Source organism: Grampus griseus (assembly GCF_964374135.1).
Source record: "Grampus griseus genome assembly, chromosome: 2".
Lineage (NCBI taxonomy): Eukaryota > Metazoa > Chordata > Mammalia > Artiodactyla > Delphinidae > Grampus > Grampus griseus.
Window position 1 is genome coordinate 83583834 of NC_139018.1, and position 21124 is coordinate 83604957.

General features: G+C 39.3%; 1 protein-coding gene across 2 annotated transcripts in view; it reads left to right on the forward strand.

Moving 5' to 3' along the window:
- Positions 1-1378: 1378 nt before the first annotated feature.
- Positions 1379-21124, forward strand: part of EIF2AK4 (eukaryotic translation initiation factor 2 alpha kinase 4) — a gene marked incomplete at its 5' end in the record, with an annotated part of 113725 nt that continues 93979 nt past the window's right edge. For both annotated transcript variants that reach the window (XM_082649573.1, XM_082649574.1), the window contains 3 exons: positions 1379-1522; positions 13556-13668; positions 16558-16660. In XM_082649573.1, coding sequence (XP_082505699.1) covers positions 1379-1522; positions 13556-13668; positions 16558-16660 — 360 coding nt within the window. The remainder of the gene's footprint in view (positions 1523-13555; positions 13669-16557; positions 16661-21124) is intronic.

Genomic DNA, 21124 nt, shown 5'->3' on the forward strand with positions numbered 1-21124 from the left:
GGGAAGAGATGATGGTGACCTGAACCAAGTTAGTGGCAGTGGGATGGAGTGAAGTGGATGGATGGAAGAAATGGTAACTATCTGGATGTGAGGGATGAGAGAGAGGGAATCCAGGATTACTCTTAGTTGGCTTGGGCCAATGGGGAGGGGGGGTGCCATTTACCTAGACAGGCATCACTGGAAAAAGAACAGGTCCCTAGGGGAGGGAAAGAGGAGATGGTTTGAAGGGGCCTTGGGTCAAACTAGTGCCTTTGTGTTATCTGGCCACAACTGAGTAGATAGATGACGGCAAGATACTTAAATAATCATTATTTAGCAAATAGTATAAATAATCACTATTAAGCAAATAGTATAGGGGTAAGCAAGGCAGACAGAAGGAAATGTCACTTAAACTTAACTTGAGATAATACGATATGATTATTCTAAATCAACATGCAGCATTAGTAGCCAACTGAAAATGAAATGTAATGACAATGTCTGGGTAGATAGGTTATTTTATAAACTTGAAAAAATATGATTGGAGACAGGATATAACAGAAAGACCTCCTCAATTCACATTAAGTAAACTGGGCATGCAACATAATTCTCTTCATGGGAGTGTTGCTCATAAGATGCCTGAGTGGAAAGACATTTTTCAGTTGAAATTGCATGGTGGTACTGTTGACCCCTAGGGTCAACATGTAGGAACAGAGAACATGCACTGGGATGTTGAATCTATGGTTAAGGGGACGAGTTCGAGGGTAAAAAACTGGCGGGGAGGGGAGTAGTGGTCTCGATTTTTACTCCTGGTCGTCTTCTGGGAAGGCTTAAGGGGAGTCAAAGCGGCTGGAAAACCCATCAAAGTCTGCCCTTCAGAGTTTTGTCTCCTACCAATGCCAGAGTGAAGGAGTTCCAGCAGGCACTTCTGTGAGAGACTTACTTCGTGAAAACCATACCCCTTGGCATTATCATTCCATTCTGATGGATTTGATCTCCCACGTCCCTTCAGGTTCCCCCGCTCAGTTCCCCCAGCAGAATGTGGGCTAAACCTTCCCCCAGTCTCGCTCCCATGCCAAAGCTGCTCACGCGCTAATAGCGTTCATGACACCGCTTCTCACTCAAGAGGCGGCCAGGGGCGCGGAGTTCCGGCGTGGATCCTGCTGGGCGCCGAGCCCCACCCCCACCGTGACCCCGCCCCCGGCTCGACGCCCCGCCCCCACGCCCCCTCCCGGCGTGGAGCTCCGGCTGCGATCCTTCCCCCAAGCGCGGAGCTCTCCCCATCCCTGACCCCGCCTCCGGCTTGGAGCCCCGCCCACGGTCCCGTCCCGGGAGCGAAGCCCGCCTAAGGCCCACCCACCTCCGCAAGGCCGCCTTGCCTTGCCTTGCCCACCGCACTACCATGGCTGGGGGCCGCGGGGCCCACGGGCGTGGCCGGGACGAGCCGCCGGAGAGCTACCCACAGCGACAGGACCACGAGCTGCAGGCCCTGGAGGCCATCTACGGCTCCGACTTCCAGGACCTGCGGCTGGACGCGTGCGGACGGGTAGGAACGTGGCTTGTCTGGTCGGGGCTGGCGTGCTGCGGCCCAGCTCCCCTGGCTTGATCTACCCCGGCCAGGCCCGCCCGGCTCTGCCGGAAACGAACCGCCTACCCCAGCTTAGGATTCTGGAGTCCTTTCATCCCTCGCGATTCCACCCACGCTCACTTTCTGTCCTTGCGCACGCAGCCGCTTGGCGGGTCTCCAGAACCCCCAACTGGGACGAATTCTCTTACAGCCTTTCCCCCCCGTCGGCTCCAGTCTTACCTGGCCCTGTTTCTTATTCCCACTGACGTTCCATAACTTCCCTGCCTCCTTACTGTCCTGCCTTTTTTCCTCCCTGACAGCCCTTGAGTTTGATACAACAGCGCATCCATAGGGACCCACTGCAACTTTGGGAACGCTTTGGGGGCTCTTGCACAGATCTTACTGATGCCTTCAGTCAGAAGTCTTACCTTCCCGTTTGTGTTCAAAACTATTAACCATGTAATCCCATTGTACTCCTCAGGTATCCTCCCTGTATTGTGCTGTGTGGAGCAACTTTCCTCTGTACCTTTCTCCAAGGCGCTTAGAGAGTATGGAATACAGTCTTCTTAGCTGTAATGGAGAGGGAGTGTGCTGAGTCCACCCTTTTAAAATGGCATTTGACTTAAAATATTATTTTCCTTTTTGTCTGGAAGTAAGTTAAGTTATAAGCTGCTGATACTGACAGTCTTTCCCTCATCATCCTTGAAGAATTATCTACCAAACTCTTTATAGTATTATTTAAAAAGTAGTACCTTCTTTCATCTACCTTTAAATTTATTTATTTTATTTATTTTTGGCTGTGTTGGGTCTTTGCTGCTGCACGCGGGCTTTCCCTAGTTGTGGTGAGTGGGGGCTACTCATTGCGGTGGCTTCTCTTATTGCGGAACATGGGCTCTAGGTGCACCGGCTTCAGTAGTTGCAGCACGTGGGCTCTGTAGTTGTGGCATGTGGGGTCTAGAGTGTGGGCTCAGTAGTTGTGGCACAGGGGCTTAGGTGCTCCACAGCATGTGAGATCTTTCTGGACCAGGGCTTGAACCCGTGTCCCTTGCATTGGCAGGTGGATTCTTAACCACTGCGCCACCAAGGAAGCCCCCTTCATCTACCTTTAATTTTGGCATTTTACAACATGTGCCTTATCAGCACATCCGATATTTTCTCAAGAAATAGGATCTTCGGGAGCTGTCAGGGCAAAACATTTTCCTTCTCACCCAATGTTTTCCTTCCTTCATTAACTATTTATTGTTCTAGGTATTGGGAATACAGTCAAGCACAAACCAAACCAAACCCCCTTCTCTCAGGGAGCTTACTTTTCTAGTGCTTAATTTCAAGAGTTATTTTTAAGCTGAAATAGTAAAAATGTAAATATTCCCCTTATACAAGCTTGTAATAAAATAACAATGTAACTTTCTGGTTATCTGGTAACTTCTCTGTTCCCAAACATTGAGAACCAGGAATTCGGCTCATGAAGCCAAAATACCTGTTGCAAAGTGTACACGGGGGCTCAGTACAAAGTTCCTAAGACTTCATTCAGAGACAGTTTATTTACTTTACACAGCTTAATTATCTGGTCCTAAGACTGCAAGAAAACAGAAAAGAAAAAGGTACTGCTGTAGGTAGGGATACTGATAGTCTCAGAATTTATAGCTGGTGGTCTTTATAACAAGATAGTAGAGCAAACAAAATCAAAAACTGTAATAGGCAGGTAGAAGGATTCAGATAGCTGTACCCTGAGGTACATGGGCAAATAGCCTTAACACTTTGCTAGGCAAATAATTGGTCGTCATAAGGATGAATCAGAATGTAGTCATTCAACATAGAGAACAGACTTGTGGTTGCCAAGGGGGGGTGGGTGGGGGAGGGATGGACTTGGAGTTTGGGATTAGTAGATGCAAACTATTACATGTAGAATGGATAAGCAACAGGGTCCTACTGTATAGCACAAGGAACTATATTCAATATTGTGGGATAAACCATATTGGAAAAGAATATAAAAGATTGTATATATGTGTATAACTGAGTCACTTTGCTGTGCAGCAGAAATTAACACTGTAAATCAACTATACTTCAATAAAAAAAAGTTTAAAAACGTTTTTTAAAAAAATGTAGTCATTCAACAGATACTTATTACTTGCCACTCTTTAGGGAAAGGTTATGCAAGCCCACAATCCTTTATGCAAAACCCTGAGGCCTGATACATTTCAGAATTCAGAAGTGTTTGTGTTCATGGCCACATGTGCACATTCCATACTTACCTAATACCTCACTCAGTGTCTGGAGCAGCATGCAGAATCAAACACAGCAAACCATGTGAATATTCAAATATTCACACTCAGTGGGATGGATAAAGACAATCAATAGCCTCATGTCAATTCAGGCCAAATTTGTTGCCAGTAAATTCAGCTCAGAATTATTGACCTGAGTAAACTTTAGGTTTTTTAAACATCTGAAGTTTTTTAAACTTCTTTTTGGGGGATGTGTTATAATGTAGATTTTGGTTTAGTAACATATGTATGTTATTTATAAATAACATTTTGGGAGTACATGCTAAAAATTATTTTACATACTAAAGTTTGGACACCACTAGTTGAAAATATAATTTCCTCTAGAGTTATAAATTTATTGTTAACTTAATTATCTTGGCTAATTTTCTGTCAGCCAAAGGTCTGCTCATTTATAATTTGATAGCTATTGCAAACCTCCCTCCTAAAGCCTTGCTTTTGTCTCTGGGCCCACCGGTAGTGTATGAGTGCTTCTTTTCCTACATCTTCACCAACACTGTAGTGTCAGACTTTTTCATCTTTGCCAGTAGATAGATGAAACATTTTTACTTCTTTAGTTGTAAATTATGAGGACCACCTTTGCCTGTAAGCCATGGATTTTTTTCTGTGAACTGTTCAATGTTGTTTGGATTATTTTTACACTCTATTGTCTACTTTCTTATTCATATGTCAGAGCTATTTAGATGTTAATTTATATGTTAAGAAAATTAGCATTTGGGGTCATATATTGCAAATATTTTTCCCTAATTAACCATTATGCATTTTGATATTTAGGTAATTTATGCAATTTTTTAAAACTTTAATATAGTCAAAATGACCTTGTTTTTTTCATTTTATTGTTGTTACATGATCCCTGTGGTTTGTTTTTTTCCCTGCTCCAGTGTTACCAAAAGATTGAATTCTTCAAGACTTCCTTTTAATTCTTTCATGACTTTGTTTTTAAACTTCCATCAAATAAATATAGAAATAGCTTTTTATTTTTTAAAGTTCTTACCTCTGTCTGAGTATGAATCTAGGCTGCCCACTTTCACGCCCAACTAGCCAGTTAGACTAACACAGATGATTTTTTTCAGTCTCTTCCACTAATTTGAAATGCCACCTTTACTTTGTATGAGAGTAGGCTGGCTTCATAAGGACAGAGTCTCTGTATTTGTTCACATGTACATGCCTAGTGCCTGGTAAAAAGCTCTCAAAATTTTTTTATTAACTGAAATAATTCCCAAATGTATTTGGGTCTATTTAGAAAAAGAGATATGGGGGGAAGTCAGTGATTAAGGCATTTGACATAAAATCTAATTTCTTAGATTTTACTATCATCATTTTTTTTTGCGGGGAGGGGCATCTTCACAGACTTAAAACCAAAGACTTGCCCAGATTATCTAGCTTGCACATGTTACTTTATTTCTAGATTTGTTGTTTTTTCACGCAGACTAGTTTCTTCCCCACATTACAGCATGTGAGAATGGAGGCAGGTAAGAAACAAGAGGCCATGCTGAGCGAAGTCTTGCCATCAAAATGTAAGGGGGATGTGATGAGCAGAATCTAGGTAACAATTCTAGACCAAACACCTGAAAGTGGTTTGAATTGTGTAACTTTTTCTTTTATGTGCTGTGGTTAAAAACACATGGCATAAAATATACTAGCTTAACAATTTTGAAGTGTATAGTTCAGTAATGTCAAGTATATTTACATGGCTGTGTAAAGGAAGAATTGTGTTAGTATTTTTTTTTAATTGAAGCATAGTTGATTTAGTGTTGTGCCAGTCTCTGCTGTATAGCAAATTGACTCAGTTTTACACATAGATACATTCTTTTTTAATATTCTTTTCCATTATGGTTTATCCCAGGAGATTGGATATTGTTCCCTGTGCTATACAGTAGGACCGTGTTGTTTAGCCATTCGAAATGTAATAGTTTGCATTTACCAACCCCAAACTCCCAGTCCATCCCTCTCCCTTTTGTGTTAGTATTTTTAATTAATTTCCCAAACCTCATCCTCACTCTGCTGCTCATCTTGTAAACCAGTAAAGTTTAATCGCAGGCTGTCATTAACCCTCATGCCTTGGAACCAAAAGATTTGCTCCTATGTGGAATGGCTGATAAAATTCTCAGTTTTTTTATAGTCTTATCCTTCACTCCAGTACTTCTAACAGAAATAGACACATGCTTACATCAGTTTATTTTTGGGGGCCTGAGTGTGAGGAAGTGCCCAAGAAAACCACATTCAGACTGAGAAACTGGGGTTTCTGCCAGTGTTGGCCGGGCGCTCTTCCAGGTGTTGTGCACTGGGCTGAAAAGAGGGTCCCCGGGCTTCCCTGGTGGTGCAGTGGTTGAGAGTCCGCCTGCTGATGCAGGGGACACGAGTTCGTGCCCCGGTCCGGGAAGATCCCACATGCCGCGGAGCGGCTGGGCCCCTGAGCCATGGCCGCTGAGCCTGCGCGTCCGGAGCCTGCGCTCCGCGACGGGAGAGGCCGCGGCGGTGAGAGGTCCACGTACCACAAAAAAAAAAAAAAAAAAGGGTCCCCTTGGTCAGTGTTCCTCATCCTGTGGGGTTTATTAAGATCCTTGGGTTTTGTTTCTTGAAGAGCTAGTGTTTTTAATTTTTTTAATTCTAGGGGGGATTAGTCCAAATGAGCATTACCTCTCTTATGTTTTAGGACTGAGTTTTGTTATTCTTTCACTTTTTATACCTTGAAGATTTGTTTGGTTATTTGATGGTACTTCAGGAGAGTCTCCAACTTCATGATCTCATTGAGAAGCAAATTTAACTCATCTCTCATTGTAGCGTGCCCTTCTCTCCATGACTACTTATTATGCTGCCTTCATGTCACTTGCATTTTCAGTCTTCAAAACAAATCTTTTTTCTCATGTAGAATTTTGTACACTTTGTAGCTGTACATTCTGCATTGTGTTTTCCTCTCATTAGGTGCTCTCAAAAAATTTTGGTTACCCCTTACTTTGAGTTTTTTTACCTACAAATATTCCAGGAATTCATTATTTCCTTGTGCAGGTTAAATCAAAGATTTTATCAACATTGAATTCTAATGACCATTTATCTTCTAAAGGCATGAAGGAGGTCTTACCCAATCCTAATCTTTAGAACATCTTGATTGTTGAACTTTTTAATCAAGTCCTGTTCAGCTCCAGGAGTCCTTGAGTGCCCTAATATGAGCTAACACTTGGTATCCTAAACATGTTTTGCATAAAAGCATCTTCACATGTTGGGAAGCCTCTCAGTTCACTTGAGAGAAGCCTGGCAAATATTCTGTTCTTACCTCTGAAAGCACTGTTCCCTGACTTTATTTTTTATTTTTCCAGTGAGCCTGTACTGGTTAGGATTAGGTTTAGCTACATATGACAGAAAACTTAAAATAACAAAGTTTATTTTTTTACATGTAAAAGTCTGGAGTACGGCTTTTTCTGAATTGCTGTTCTGCCATCCTTAAAGTGCCCTTCGTGGTCTAAAATGACTGTCTGACCTCCAGTCATCACATCTGCATTCCAGCTAGGTGGAATGAGAAGGGGATGAAGAAGTTTCATCCCTTTCCTTTGATAAAGTTCACTTCCTGGAAATTGCATATTACAGTTCTTTCATCTTACTGGCCAGAAATTAATCCAGTAGCCACATTGAGCTGCAAAGGCGTCTGGGAAATGTATCCAGCTAAAAAATCAGGGATTCTATTAAAAAGAAATAAAAACCAAGCTTACGTATTTTGTATACATAGCTGATTGTGTGATTCATGGTGCCACATGTAAGGTTCATGTTATAAATTTCTATTAGAATTTAATGTTGCTAAGTACTTTATTACCCTTAGAAGAATTTTTATCTTTTTTCTTTTCTGATAATGCCGCATTTCTCTTTTTGCCCTGGCTGCCTGGACATTCCAAGGGAAAGTCACAGCAACTTAGGGTTGTCATTAACAAGGGAGGGCTGATGGAAAAGACAGGTTTGGGAGTCAGAATTGGATTTGAAGTCCAGATTTGTTGCTGTGTGTTGGTGGGCAAGAAACTGAAAGTCTGAGCCTGAGCCGCCTTGTCTGTAAAATGTCTGTACAAAGGAGATTGCACCTACCTCGCAAAGTTGGTCAAGTGTCTGGACCATATGTGTATATGTTCCCTCAGCCTCCCCTTTCTCATGATATATAGATAATATAAACTGCCTCAAATCCTTTTTGGAAAAAGCATACATAAATAAAGAAGAATGGAGTATTTGGTGAAAAGCAGTTGGTTGAAAGCATACACAATTTTAGAAGAGCTATCAGATTTCTTCATGTCAAGATTTTCACTTATCTCAATATTCGAAGTATCCCCTGCTCAAGAGGCCTCCCCTGACCTGCGTGTCTGCGTACCTTCTTCTCCATCACTATGTTCCATGACTTGGCTTTGTCTTCTTTACAGCACTCATCACTTTTTGAAAGCATTCGTCTTCTACTCTGTGCCAGCTAGTTGGGTTCGTGTCTGTGTAGATTTGCCTCTGAACTCTCAGTCTCTAGGGCAGCACTCAGAAGGTCATCAGCGCTCAGTGACATTTGAATGAATGGAGGCTACATGGGACATTTCAGGTCACTCCTTAGAAACTTTGAAAAGGAATATGTACTCTGTCTTGGAGGTTTTCGGGGTTTTTTGGAATTTTATTTATTTTTTTATACAGCAGTTTCTTATTAGTCATCCATTTTATACACATCAGTGTATACATGTCAATCCCAATCTCCCAATTCATCACACCACCACCACCACTCCCTGCCACAATCCCCCCTTGGTGTCCATACGTTTGTTCTCTACATCTGTGTCTCTATTTCTGCCCTGCAAACTGGCTCATCTGTACCATTTTGTTAGGTTGCACATATATGTGTTAAGATACAATATTTGTTTTTCTCTTTCTGACTTACTTCACTCTGTATGACAGTCTCTAGATCCATCCACATCTCTACAAATGACCCAATTTCATTCCTTTTTATGGCTGAGTAATATTCCATTGTATATATGTACCACATCTTCTTTATCCATTCGTCTGTCGATGGGCATTTTAGGTTGCCTTCTTGACCTGGCTATTGTAAATAGAGCTGGAGTGAACATTGTGGTGCATGTGTCTTTTTGAATTATGGTATTCTCTGGGTATATGCTCAGTAGTGGGATTGCTGGGTCATATGGTAGTTCTATTTTTAGTTTTTTAAGGAACCTCCACACTGTTCTCCGTAGTGGCTGTATCAGTTTACATTCCCACCAACAGTGCAAGAGGGTTCTTCCCTTTTCCCCACACCCTCTCCAGCATTTATTGTTTGTAGATTTTTTCATGATGGCCATTCTGACTGGTCTGAGATGATATCTCATTGTAGTTTTGATTTGCATTTCTCTCATGATTAATGATGTTGAGCATTCTTTCATGTGTTTCTTGGCAATCTGTATATCTTCTTTGGAGAAATGTCTATTTAGGTCTTCTGCCCATTTTTGGATTGGGTTGTTTGTTTTTTTGATATTGAGCTCATGAGCTGCTAGTAAATTTTGGAGATTAATCCTTTGTAAGTTGCTTCATTTGCAAACCCCCATTCTGAGGGTTGTCTTTTCGTCTTGTTTATGGCTTCCTTTGCTGTGCAAAAGCTTTTAAGATTCATTAGGTCCCATTTGTTTATTTTTGTTTTTATTTCCATTACTCTAGGAGGCAGATCAAAAAAGATCTTGCTGTGATTTATGTCATAGAGTGTTCTGCCTATGTGTTCCTCTAAGAGTTTTATAGTGTCTGGTCTTACATTTAGGTCTCTAATCCATTTTGAGTTTATTTTTGTGTATGGTGTTAGGGACTATTCTAATTTCATTCTTTTACATGTAGCTGTCCAGTTTTCCCAGCACCACTTATTGAAGAGGCTGTCTTTTCTACACTGTATATTCTTGTCTCCTCTATCAAAAATAAGGTGACCATATGTGCATGGGTTTATCTCTGGGCTTTCTATCCTGTTTCATTGATCTATATTTCTGTTTTTGTGCCAGTACCATACTGTCTTGATTACTGTAGCTTTTTAGTAGAGTCTGAAGTCTGGGAGCCTGATTCCTCCAGCTCTGGTTTTCTTTCTCAAGATTGCTTTGGCTATTCAGGGTCCTTTGTGTTTCCATACATTGTGAAATTTTTTGTTCTAGTTCTGTGAAAAATGCCATTGGTAGTTTGATAGGGATTGCACTGAATCTGTAGATTGCTTTGGGTAGTAGAGTCATTTTCACAATGTTGATTCTTCCAATCCAAGAACATGGTATATCTCTCCATCTATTTGTATCATCTTTAATTTCTTTCATCAGTGTCTTATAGTTTTCTGCATACAGGTCTTTTGTCTCCCTAGGTAAGTTTATTCCTAGGTATTTTATTCTTTTTGTTGCAGTGGTAAATGGGAGTGTTTCCTTAACTTCTCTTTCAGATTTTTCATCATTAGTATATAGGAATGCGAGAGATTTCTGTGCATTAATTTTGTATCCTGCAACTTTACCAGATTCATTGATTAGCTCTAGTAGTTTTATGGTAGCATCTTTAGGATTCTCTATGTATAGTGTCATGTCATCTGCAAACAGTGACAGTTTTACTTCTTCTTTTCCAATTTGTATTCCTTTTATTTATTTTTCTTCTCTGATTGCCGTGTCTAGGATTTCCAAAACTATGTTGAATAATAGTGGTGAGAGTGGACATCCTTCTCTTGTTCCTGATCTCAGAGGAAATGCTTTCAGTTTTTCACTGTTGAGAATGATGTTTGCTGTGGGTTTCTCATATATGGCCTTTATTATGTTGAGATAGTTTCACTCTATGCCCACTTTCTGGAGATTTTTTATCATAAATGGGTGTTGAATTTTGTCAGAAGCTTTTTTCTGCATCTATTGAGTGATCATATGGTTTTTCTTCTTCAGTTTGTTAATGTGGTGTATCACATTGATTGATTTGCATATATTGAAGAATCCTTGCATCCCTGGGAAAAATCCCACTTGATCATGGTGTATGATCTTTTTAATGTGTTGTTGGATTCTGTTTGCTAGTATTTTGTTAAGGATTTTTGCATCTATATTCATCAGTGATATTGGTCTGTAATTTTCTTTTTTTGTAGTATCTTTGTCTGGTTTTGGTATCAGAAATGATGGTGGCCTCATAGAATGAGCTTGGGAGTGTTCCTTCCTCTGCAATTGTTGGAAGAGTTTGAGAAGGGTGGGTGTTAGCTCTTCTCTAAATGTTCAATAGAATTCACCTGTGAAGCCATCTGCTCCTGGACTTTTGTTTGTTGGAAGATTTTTAGTCACAGTTTCAATTTCATTACTTCAATTTAATTACATAGAGTTGCTTGTAGTAGTCTCTTAGGATGCTTTGTATTTCTGCAGTGTCTGTTGTAACTTATCCTTTTTCATTTCTAATTTTATTGATTTGAGTCCTCTCCCACTTTTTCGTGATGAGTCTGGCCAATGGTTTATCAATTTTGTTTATCTTCTCAAAGAACCAGCTTTTAGTTTTATTGATCTTTGCTATTGTTTTCTTTGTTTCTATTTCATTTATATCCGCTCTGAACTTTGATTTCTTTCCTCCTGCTAACTTTGAGTTTTGTTTGTTCTTCTTTCTCTAGTTTATTTAGGTGTAAGGTTAGATTGTTTATTTGAGATTTTTCTTGTTTCTTGAGGTAGGCTTGTATAGCTATAAACTTCCCTCTTAGAACTGCTTTTGCTTCATCCCATAGGTTTTGGGTCATTGCATTTTCATTTTCATTTATCTCTAGGTGTTTTTTGATTTCCCCTTTGATTTCTTCAGTGATCTCTTGGTTATTTAGTAACATATTGCTTAGCCTCCACGTGTTTGTGTTTTTTACATTTTTTTCCCTGTATTCATTTCTAGTCTCATAGCGTTGTGGTCAGAAAAGATTCTTGATATGATTTCAATTTTCTTAAATTTACTGAGGCTTGATTTGTGACCCAAGATGTGAGCTATCCTGGAGAATGTTCTGTGCGCACTTGAGAAGAAAGTGTAATCTGCTGTTTTTAGATGCAATGTCCTATAAATATCAATTAAATCTATCTGGTATATTGTGTCATTTAAAGCTTGTGTTTCCTTATTTATTTTCATTTTGGATGATCTGTCCATTGGTGTAAGTGAGGTGTTAAAGTCCCCCACTATTATTGTGTTACTGTCGATTTCCTCTTTTATAGCTGTTAGCAGTTGCCTTATGTATTGAGGTGCTCCTCTGTTGGGTGCATATATATTTATAATTGTTATATCTTCTTCTTGGATTGATCTCTTGATCATTATGTAGTGTCCTTCCTTGTCTCTTGTGACATTCTTTATTTTAAAGTCTATTTTATCTATTATGAGTATAGCTACTTCAGGGGATGGAATATCTTTTTCCATCCCCTCACTTTCATTCTGTATGTGTCCCTAAGTCTGAAGTGTGTCTCTTGTAGACAGCATATATATGGGTCTTGTTTTTGTATCCATTCAGCAAGGCTGTGTCTTTTGGTTGGAGCATTTAATCCATTTACATTTAAGGTAATTATTGATATGTATGTTCCTATTACCATTTTCTTAATTGTTTTTGGTTTGCTTTTGTAGGTCTTTTTCTTCTCCCACTTAGAGAAGTTCCTTTAGCATTTGTTGTAGAGCTGGTTTGGTGGTGCTGAATCATCTTAGCTTTTGCTTGTCTGTAAAGCTTTTGATTTCTCCATCGAATCTGAATGTGATCCTTGCCAGGTAGAGAAATCTTGGTTGTAGGTTCTTCCCTTTCATCACTTTAAATATATCATGCCACTTCCTTCTGGCTTGTGGAGTTTCTGCTGAGAAACCAGCTGTTAACTTCATGGGAGTTTCCTTTTATGTTATTTGTCGTTTTTCCCTTGCTGCTTTCAATAATTTTTCTTTGTCTTTAATTTTTGCCAATTTGATTACTATGTGTCTCAGTGTGTTTCTCCTTGGATTTATCCTGTATTGGACTCACTGTGCTTCCTGGACTTGGGTGGCTATTTCCTTTCCCATGTTAGGGAAGTTTTCGACTATAATCTCTTCAAATATTTTCTCGGGTCCTTTCTCTCTCTCTTCTCCTTCTGGCACCCCTATAATGTGAATGTTGTTGCGTTTAATGTTGTCCCAGAGGTCTCTTAGGCTGTCTTCATTTTTTTTCATTCTTTTTTCTTTATTCTGTTGTGCAGCAGTGAATTCCACCATTCTGTCTTCCAGGTCACTTATCCGTTATTCTGCCTCAGTTATTCTGCTGTTGATTCCTTCTAGTGTAGTTTTCATTTCAGTTATTGTATTCATCTCTGTTTTTTTGTTCTTTAATTCTTCTAGGTCTTTGTTAAACATTTCTTGCATCTTCTCGATCTTTGCCTCCATTCTTTTTCCGAGGTCCTGGATCATGTTCACTATCATTATTCTGAATTCTTTTTCTGGAAGGTTGCCTATCTGCACTTCATTTAGTTTTTTGGGGGGGTTTTATCTTGTTCCTTCATCTGGTACATAGCTCTCTGCCTTTTCATCTTGTCTATCTTTCTGTGAATGTGGGTTTTGTTCCATAGGCTGCAGGATTGTCATTCTTCTTGCTTCTGCTGTCTGCCGTCCAGGTTTTGTTTTTAAACCATGCTTTAGGAAAATGTGACCAACACCTATATAAAATAAAATTATGTGTAATATTTAAAAAGTAGAACTTTGGCTAAAATATTAATAATTTTTATCTTAATCTTTAATGATTGGCTCTCTAGAGAAAAAAGATTTTCTTTTTCTCTTTTAGGTCAAAGAGCCTCCTGAAATCAATTTAGTTCTATACCCTCAGGGCTTGACTGGTGAAGAAGTATATGTGAAAGTGGATTTGAGAGTGAAATGCCCACCCACCTATCCAGATGTGTGAGTACATTTAGAAATAGCTTTGATGTGATTTCAGTTCTCTGTTTTGAAAACATAAGAACCATTTGAACTTAATGGTGTTTTCTCCTTCTGCCCCTATTCCATTTAAAATTTTATTTCCTATCACTTGCATTTCATCAAAGCTACATCAGCAATAGACATTGTCATGAAACCTGTCTCCTGTTAAGTCAGCTTATAGTTAGTAGTCTCTATGGATGGTAATGTTTGCTCCATGACTAATGTTTGTTTCCTCTGATATGTTAACTTTTGTTTGTTTAACTCTTCATAAACAAGTAAGAGGAACAATCTAGAAGAAAAAGATAAAGGTGCAGTGACTATAAAAGCCTTGTGGACTTAGTTTTAAAGTATGATAGGCATTAGGACTTAGAGTAGCCTTCCAGGCCAATGGGACCTTTACTTCCTAGAGTAAAGGAGGATTTAGAGTTGCCCTGTTTCTGTGGGGGGACTGCTAACGAGTTTTCACTGGGCACTCCCACACCCTGCAGGACATGTAACATCACTGGCCTCTACCCACTAATGCCAAGAGAGTTCCCCAGTCAGTGAGACAGCCGAAAACCTCATGTATTTCTAAACTCCCACTGAAGGTGATACTCCCTCTGGCTGAGATTCACTTGTAAAACAAAAGCATTAGCTATCAGGACTTGAGTATTCTTTTTTCAAAGTACCATGCATATTCCATGTAATCTTTCCCCAGACATTCCATGTGGAAAAGCAGATTGGCCTGGATGATGTTTTGTGGTTTGAGCTTGATGTGTAGGAAGCCAGTGAAGGAACGTGACAAATAAAAGGAAGTCCTGCCTTACACAGTGGGTGGTAAATGTATGGAACTTGTTATCTTAAGAGGTGATAGAGAATGTGAAAATACAGATAGGTCAAGTTGAGTTCCTCAAAGTTAGTAACCCACTTTTTGCCCAACCTCTATGCCTAGAGTAGATATAGTAGGTATTCAGAAAGTTAATTTATGCATTAATTGAAGGGTGATGAATTTTATCAAAGAAAAATAAGACAGTGCCTCTATAGGTTTTAGTTTTCCTGACACTGTATAGGTTGTGTCTTTTCTGACACCAACAGGGTGTCCAGACAATTCAATTCAATTCTGACACTAAAACTGATAGCTGGGTTAGGGGCTCAGTCCCACAACAAGACTTCAGATGCCAGTTGCAAGTCCCAGTACTTCTGATCAACTGGCTATAAATTTGCAGGTTCCCATAATGCCCATGGTCGATAATTTGCTAGAACAGCTCACAGAACTCAGGAAGGCACTTCACTTACTATTACCGGTTTATTATATAGGATACAACTCAGGACCAGCCAGATGGAAGAGATGCTTAGGCAAGGAATGCGGGGAGGGGCGCAGAGCTTCTTTGCCCTCTTGACATTGACTGATGTCCTCTGGGGGGTACACAATCACCCCTGGTTGAGAACCACTACTTTAGAGAACTCGTCAGGTAAATCTTGATGTGTCTACTTGGTAAAAATATTATTTAAGAAACAGCATGCAAATGCTTAACAAAAAGTTAAAAAGTAAACATCATAATATCAGCTACATAAAATTATGAATTATGTAGCAAAGGCATAAAGAGAACACTGGAAATTTTAAAGCAAGTTTAATTAGTGTTGCAGTTGAATTTTTCACCATTTTGTTAATATTGCTATATAATGACTGCTTGATTTTTTTTAAAAAAAATTATGTAAGTCTTGACTTGGGGAAACATTCCTATCTTTTGAGATGATATGGGGCAGGAAAACTTTCCTTTTCTGCAAAATAGTCCTTGATGCCACTGTGAGAGAGAGAATCCTGGATTGGCTGGACCACACATAGACTCAGTAGTCTCTCTCCGATTTCCATCTATCCAACTAGATTGATGATTGTAGCAATCTATCATACTGAAGCATTGAGAGAATCCATAGGTAAGTGAAGAGTAAAGGCTTCGCCAAGGTAAAACGCCATGAATTACTCAGAAATGCTTTGTGGGAAGTGATGAATCATCTTCTCTTCAAATGAAGCCTGCTTAATCTCAGAGTTGTTATTAGATGTGTATTGGTTGGAAATAAAAGAACCCCAAGGGCTGGTTGTACTTTCCTTGGGTAGAAAGTGTTAACTCTTAGTTGTGCTCTATAGGGATGGAGAGGAGAGTGTGGTAGGCATCCTTGGAAGAGCAGAGTTTGCAGAGTGTGCATGACTAGATTTATGTATGAGTAAGTGAGCTCATTTACAGCAGAATGAGTGCCTGGGACACAGCATGTTGTAGGAATACTAGATAGATCACTGTGGCTCCATCTCGCCTAGTATTCTTGTCCTGCTTTATGCTGGAGTGCACTAATGAGCACAGAGCGTCTGGACTCTGGCAGGTGAGCTGTCTGAGGAAACTGACGTTGAGGGGCAAGCCAGGATGGAGCGTTACCATACAAGGGAGCTCATAGTGAAGTTACTAGGCTAGAATCACACACAGAGCTGGAGTGATTTTTTTTAAAAGGCAGTAGACAGTAATTGATGCTAAAAATTTAAATCAGGTTATAAAGCTGAAATCACACAGAGGAGTTGGGGAGACCCCTGATTGAGCCCCAATCATGTATGTCTGGTCCTCTGGGGGATCAGGGCACCCAACTGCCCACACAGATGACTAGCCAGCCCACTGCTGCCCCCACAGGCTGCAGGTGCCTCCATGCTGAGTACTGTGTCAACAGAGTTGCTGGGGTAAAGTTAAAATGCTTTTGAGATGAAAAGAAATGTTGCTGGGGGTACAGAGAGATTCACAAATGAGGCCCTTATGAAATCCCCAGGCCCCGAGCTTGGAACTTAGCAAATATTAATGCAAATAATCTGTACTTTATAGAGTAACTCCTTTTTGTTTTTTTCTTTTCCAGAGTCCCTGAAATAGCATTAATGAATGCCAAAGGTCTGTCAAATGAAACTGTTAATTTGTTAAAGTCCCGCCTAGAAGAAGTGGCCAAAAAACATTGTGGCGAGGTATGATTTGTTAAACTGGAATTATGAGAGGATGGTAAAAATCTCGTCATGTTCAACAGTGTTTGCCTTCTGGCCTTTTCTTTGGGTTAAAGGCTTTCCCATTGCACCTCAAATCTAAATTTCACTAGGATGTTTTGGGTTTTATTGGTATCTATAAAGGGGAACATTGCTGTTTTTATTTTTTTAATTAATGGTATTTATGAATTACAAATTGTGGAGTATATATAGATAGTACTGTTGCTTAAGAATTCTTCTGGAAGCACTTTATATGAACCTGGGCATTCTTTTTGCACACTTTGGTCCTGACATCATGACCTCATCTAGACTTCAACCTTTATGCTGGAAAATGTTTGCAGACAAGTGATATCTCACCAAACTTTGCCACCTCTCCAATTTTCATATCAGAAGAACTGTTTTCCTTCTCAACAATTAACAATACACTCTCCTCCATCAATGTCCCTTTTATACCTGAGCATTTACACCTAGTTCAGTACTGATTCTTTTTTAATTCTGTGACATCACAGTCTACATGAGCTCCCCCTCGGGTGGCAGAACTCTCTCTGGAGGGCTACGCTAGGTGACTTCTTAGGGCAGAGTATTACTGTGTGTATTAACTCTGTGTATACTGTGTGTATAATTACAGAGAGTATTATTATCTCTTAAATATAATCTATTTCCTCACTTTTGTATAAGATCACTCAGTGTTTTTGCCTAGGTAGCTCATGCTTAACTATCCCATTCTATAAAAATTGAGAAGAGCTAAGTAAGGGCTAACCCTAGGCCTCCATGTCTGTGCTGGGCCTCTAGGAAAGTGCCTGGACAGTTTTTTACTTGCATTCTATAACACATTGAGTCACAGCCATCTAAGTTGCGTTTCCAAGAACTTCAGTGATTGTTGTAGTATAGAAAGTGGCTGTATGACAGCCAGGTCATGGAAGCAACCTAAATGCCCATCGACAGACAAATGGATAAAGAAGATGTGGTAAATATATACAATGGAATATTACTCAGCCATAAAAAGGAACAAAATTGGGTCATTTGTAGAGACGTGGATGGATCTAGAGACTGTCATACAGGGTGAAGTAAGTCAGAAAGAGAAAAACAAATATTGTATATTAATGCATATATGTGGAACCTAGAAAAATGGTACAGATGAACTGGTTTGCAGGGCAGAAATGGAGACACAGATATAGAAAACAAATGTATGGACACCAAGTGGGGAAAGTGGCAGGGGGTGGGGGTGGTGTGATGAATTGGGAGATTGGGATTGACATGTATACACTAATATGTATAAAATGGATAGCTAATAAGAACCTGCTGTATAAAAAAATAAATAAAATTCTAAAATTAAAAAAAAAGTGATTGTATGAAAAACTGACACCATTTCCTCTAAGATCAGGAACAAGACAAGGTTGTCCATTCTCACCATTATTATTCAACATAGTTTTGGAGGTTTTAGCCACAGCAGTCAGAGAAGAAAAAGAAATAAAAGGGATCCAAATCAGAAAAGAAGTAAAGCTGTTGCTGTTTGCAGATGACATGATACTATACATAGAGAATCCTGAAGATGCTACCAGAAAACTACTAGAGCTAATCAATGAATTTGGTAGAGTAGCAGGATACAAAATTAATGCACAGAAATCTCTTGCATTCCTATATACTAATGATGAAAAATCTGAAAGAGAAGTTAAGGAAACACTCCCATTTACCGCTGCAACAAAAAGAATAAAATACCTAGGAATAAACCTACCTAAGGAGACAAAAGACCTGTATGCAGAAAACTATAAGGCACTGATGAAAGAAATTAAAGATGATACAAATAGATGGAGAGATATACCATGTTCTTGGATTGGAAGAATCAACATTGTGAAAATGACTCTGCAATCCAAAGCAATCTACAGATTCAGTGCAATCCCTATCAAATTACCAATGACATTTTTCACAGAACTAGAACAAAAAATTTCACAATTTGTATGGAAACACAAAAGACCCTGAATAGCCAAAGCAATCTTGAGAAAGAAAAACAGCTGGAGGAATCAGGCTCCCAGACTTCAGACTATACTACAAAGCTACAGTAATCAAGACAGTATGGTACTGGCACAAAAACAGAAATATAGATCAATGGAACAGGATAGAAAGCCCAGAGATAAACCCATGCACATATGGTCACCTTATTTTTGATAAAGGAGACAAGAATATACAATGGAGAAAAGACAGCCTCTTCAATAAGTGGTGCTGGGAAAACTGGACAGCTACATGTAAAAGAATGAAATTAGAACACTCCCTAACACCATATACAAAAATAAACTCAGAATGGATTAAAGACCTAAATGTAAGGCCAGATACTATAAAACTCTTAGAGGAACACATAGGCAGAACACTCTATGACATAAATCACAGCAAGCACCTTTTTGACCCACCTCCTAGAGAAATGGAAATAAAAACAAAAGTAAACAAACAGGACCTAATGAAACTTAAAAGCTTTTGCACAGCAAAAGAAAACTTAAACAAGACGAAAAGACAACCCTCAGAATAGGAGAAAATATTTGCAAATGAAGCCACTGACAAAGGACTAATCTCCAAAACAGACAAGCAGCACATGCAGCTCAATATCAAAAAAACAAACAACCCAACCCCAAAATGGGCAGAAGACCTGAGTAGACATTTCTCCAAAGAAGATATACAGACTGACAACAAACAAATGGAAGGATGCTCAACATGACTTATCATTAGAGAAATGCAAATCAATACCACAATGAGGTATCACCTCACACCAGTCAGAATGGCCATCATCAAAAAATGCTGGGAAAAAAAAAAAATGCTGGAGAGGGTGTGGAGAAAAGGGAACCCTCTTGCACTGTTGTTGGCAGTGTAAATTGATACAGCCACTATGGAGAACAGTATGGAGGTTCCTTAAAAAACTAAAAATAGAACTACCATACGACCCAGCAATCCCACTACTGCGCATATACCCTGAGAAAACCATAATTCATAGAGTCATGTACCACAATGTTCATTGCAGCTCTATTTACAATAGCCAGGACATGGAAGCAACCTAAGTGTCCATGGACAGATGAATGGATAAAGAAGATGTGGCATATATATACAATGGAATATTACTGAGCCATAAAAAGAAACGAAATTGAATTATTTGTAGTGAGGTGGATGGACCTAGAGTCTGCATATAGAGTGAAGTAAGTCAGAAAGAGAAAAACAAACACCGTATGCGAACACATATATATGGAATCTAAAAACAAAAAACAGGTTCTGAACAGCCTAGGGGCCGGACAGGAATAAAGACACAGATGTAGAGAATGGACTTGAGGACACAGGGAGGGGGAAGGGTAATCTGGGACAAAGTGAGAGAGTGGCATGGACATATATACACTACCAAATGTAAAATAGATAGCTAGTGGGAAGCAGCCGCATAGCACAGGGAGATCAGCTCGATGCTTTGTGACCACCTAGAGGGGTGGGATAGGGCGGGTGGGAGGGAGACCCAAGAGGGAGGAGATATGGGGATTTATGTATATGTATAACTGATTCACTTTGTTATAAAGCAGAAACTAACACACCACTGTAAAGCAATTATACTCCAATAAAGGTGTTAAAAAAAAGAAAGAAAGAAAGTGATTGTAGCACAGTCTGGACAAAAAAATAGGCCTTGGGAATTATTCCAAAGTTCTTTCTAGTTTAAGTCATTTGTAGGGTAGTCTAATGTCTAGCTGAAAAATAATATGGAGTTATATTGAAAATTCAGCTACAGAATTCTCTGGTTTCTTGGATTCATGATTTGTGATTTTTTTGAAAAATTTTTTGCTGTATTTTATTTTATTTTTACAATGCAGTGTTATTAAGTATAATCACTATGCTGTACATTAGATCCCCAGAACTTATTTATCTTATAACTGGAAGTTTGTACTCTTTGACCAACATATCTCCCCTTTTCTCCCACCCCCTCGCCCCTGGCCCCTGGTAACCACCATTCTAGTCTCTGTTTCTTTTTTGTTTAAGTTATTATATTTTATTCTGTTTATATTAGTTTAATACTTTTTAAATTTAACAAATGAATTAATGTATGTCAATGCTGTCTTACAGGTAGAAAAACCAAAATATCAAACCACCAAATTATATCTCAAGAGTACATGTTTTCTTGGAACTTGAGCCAAAATTGAAAGTTAGGGGTCCCTAACACTCTAGTTACTACCTCTGGCTCCTAGGCCGTGGAGACAACAAATACCACAAAGCTGTTCTACTTTGAAAAACGAATAATTATGTGTAAATACTTTACTTTGTTTATAAGTTCAAGTAAGGAAGTGTTCAGTATTCAGTTCTGTCCGAATTCAGTTATCTATTACCGTCTAACAAATTTTCCTAAAATGTAGCAGCTTAAAACAACAGCACTTTTAGTCTTTGTTTCTGTGAGTTCAGCTTTTTTATATTCCACCTGTAAGTGATATCGTG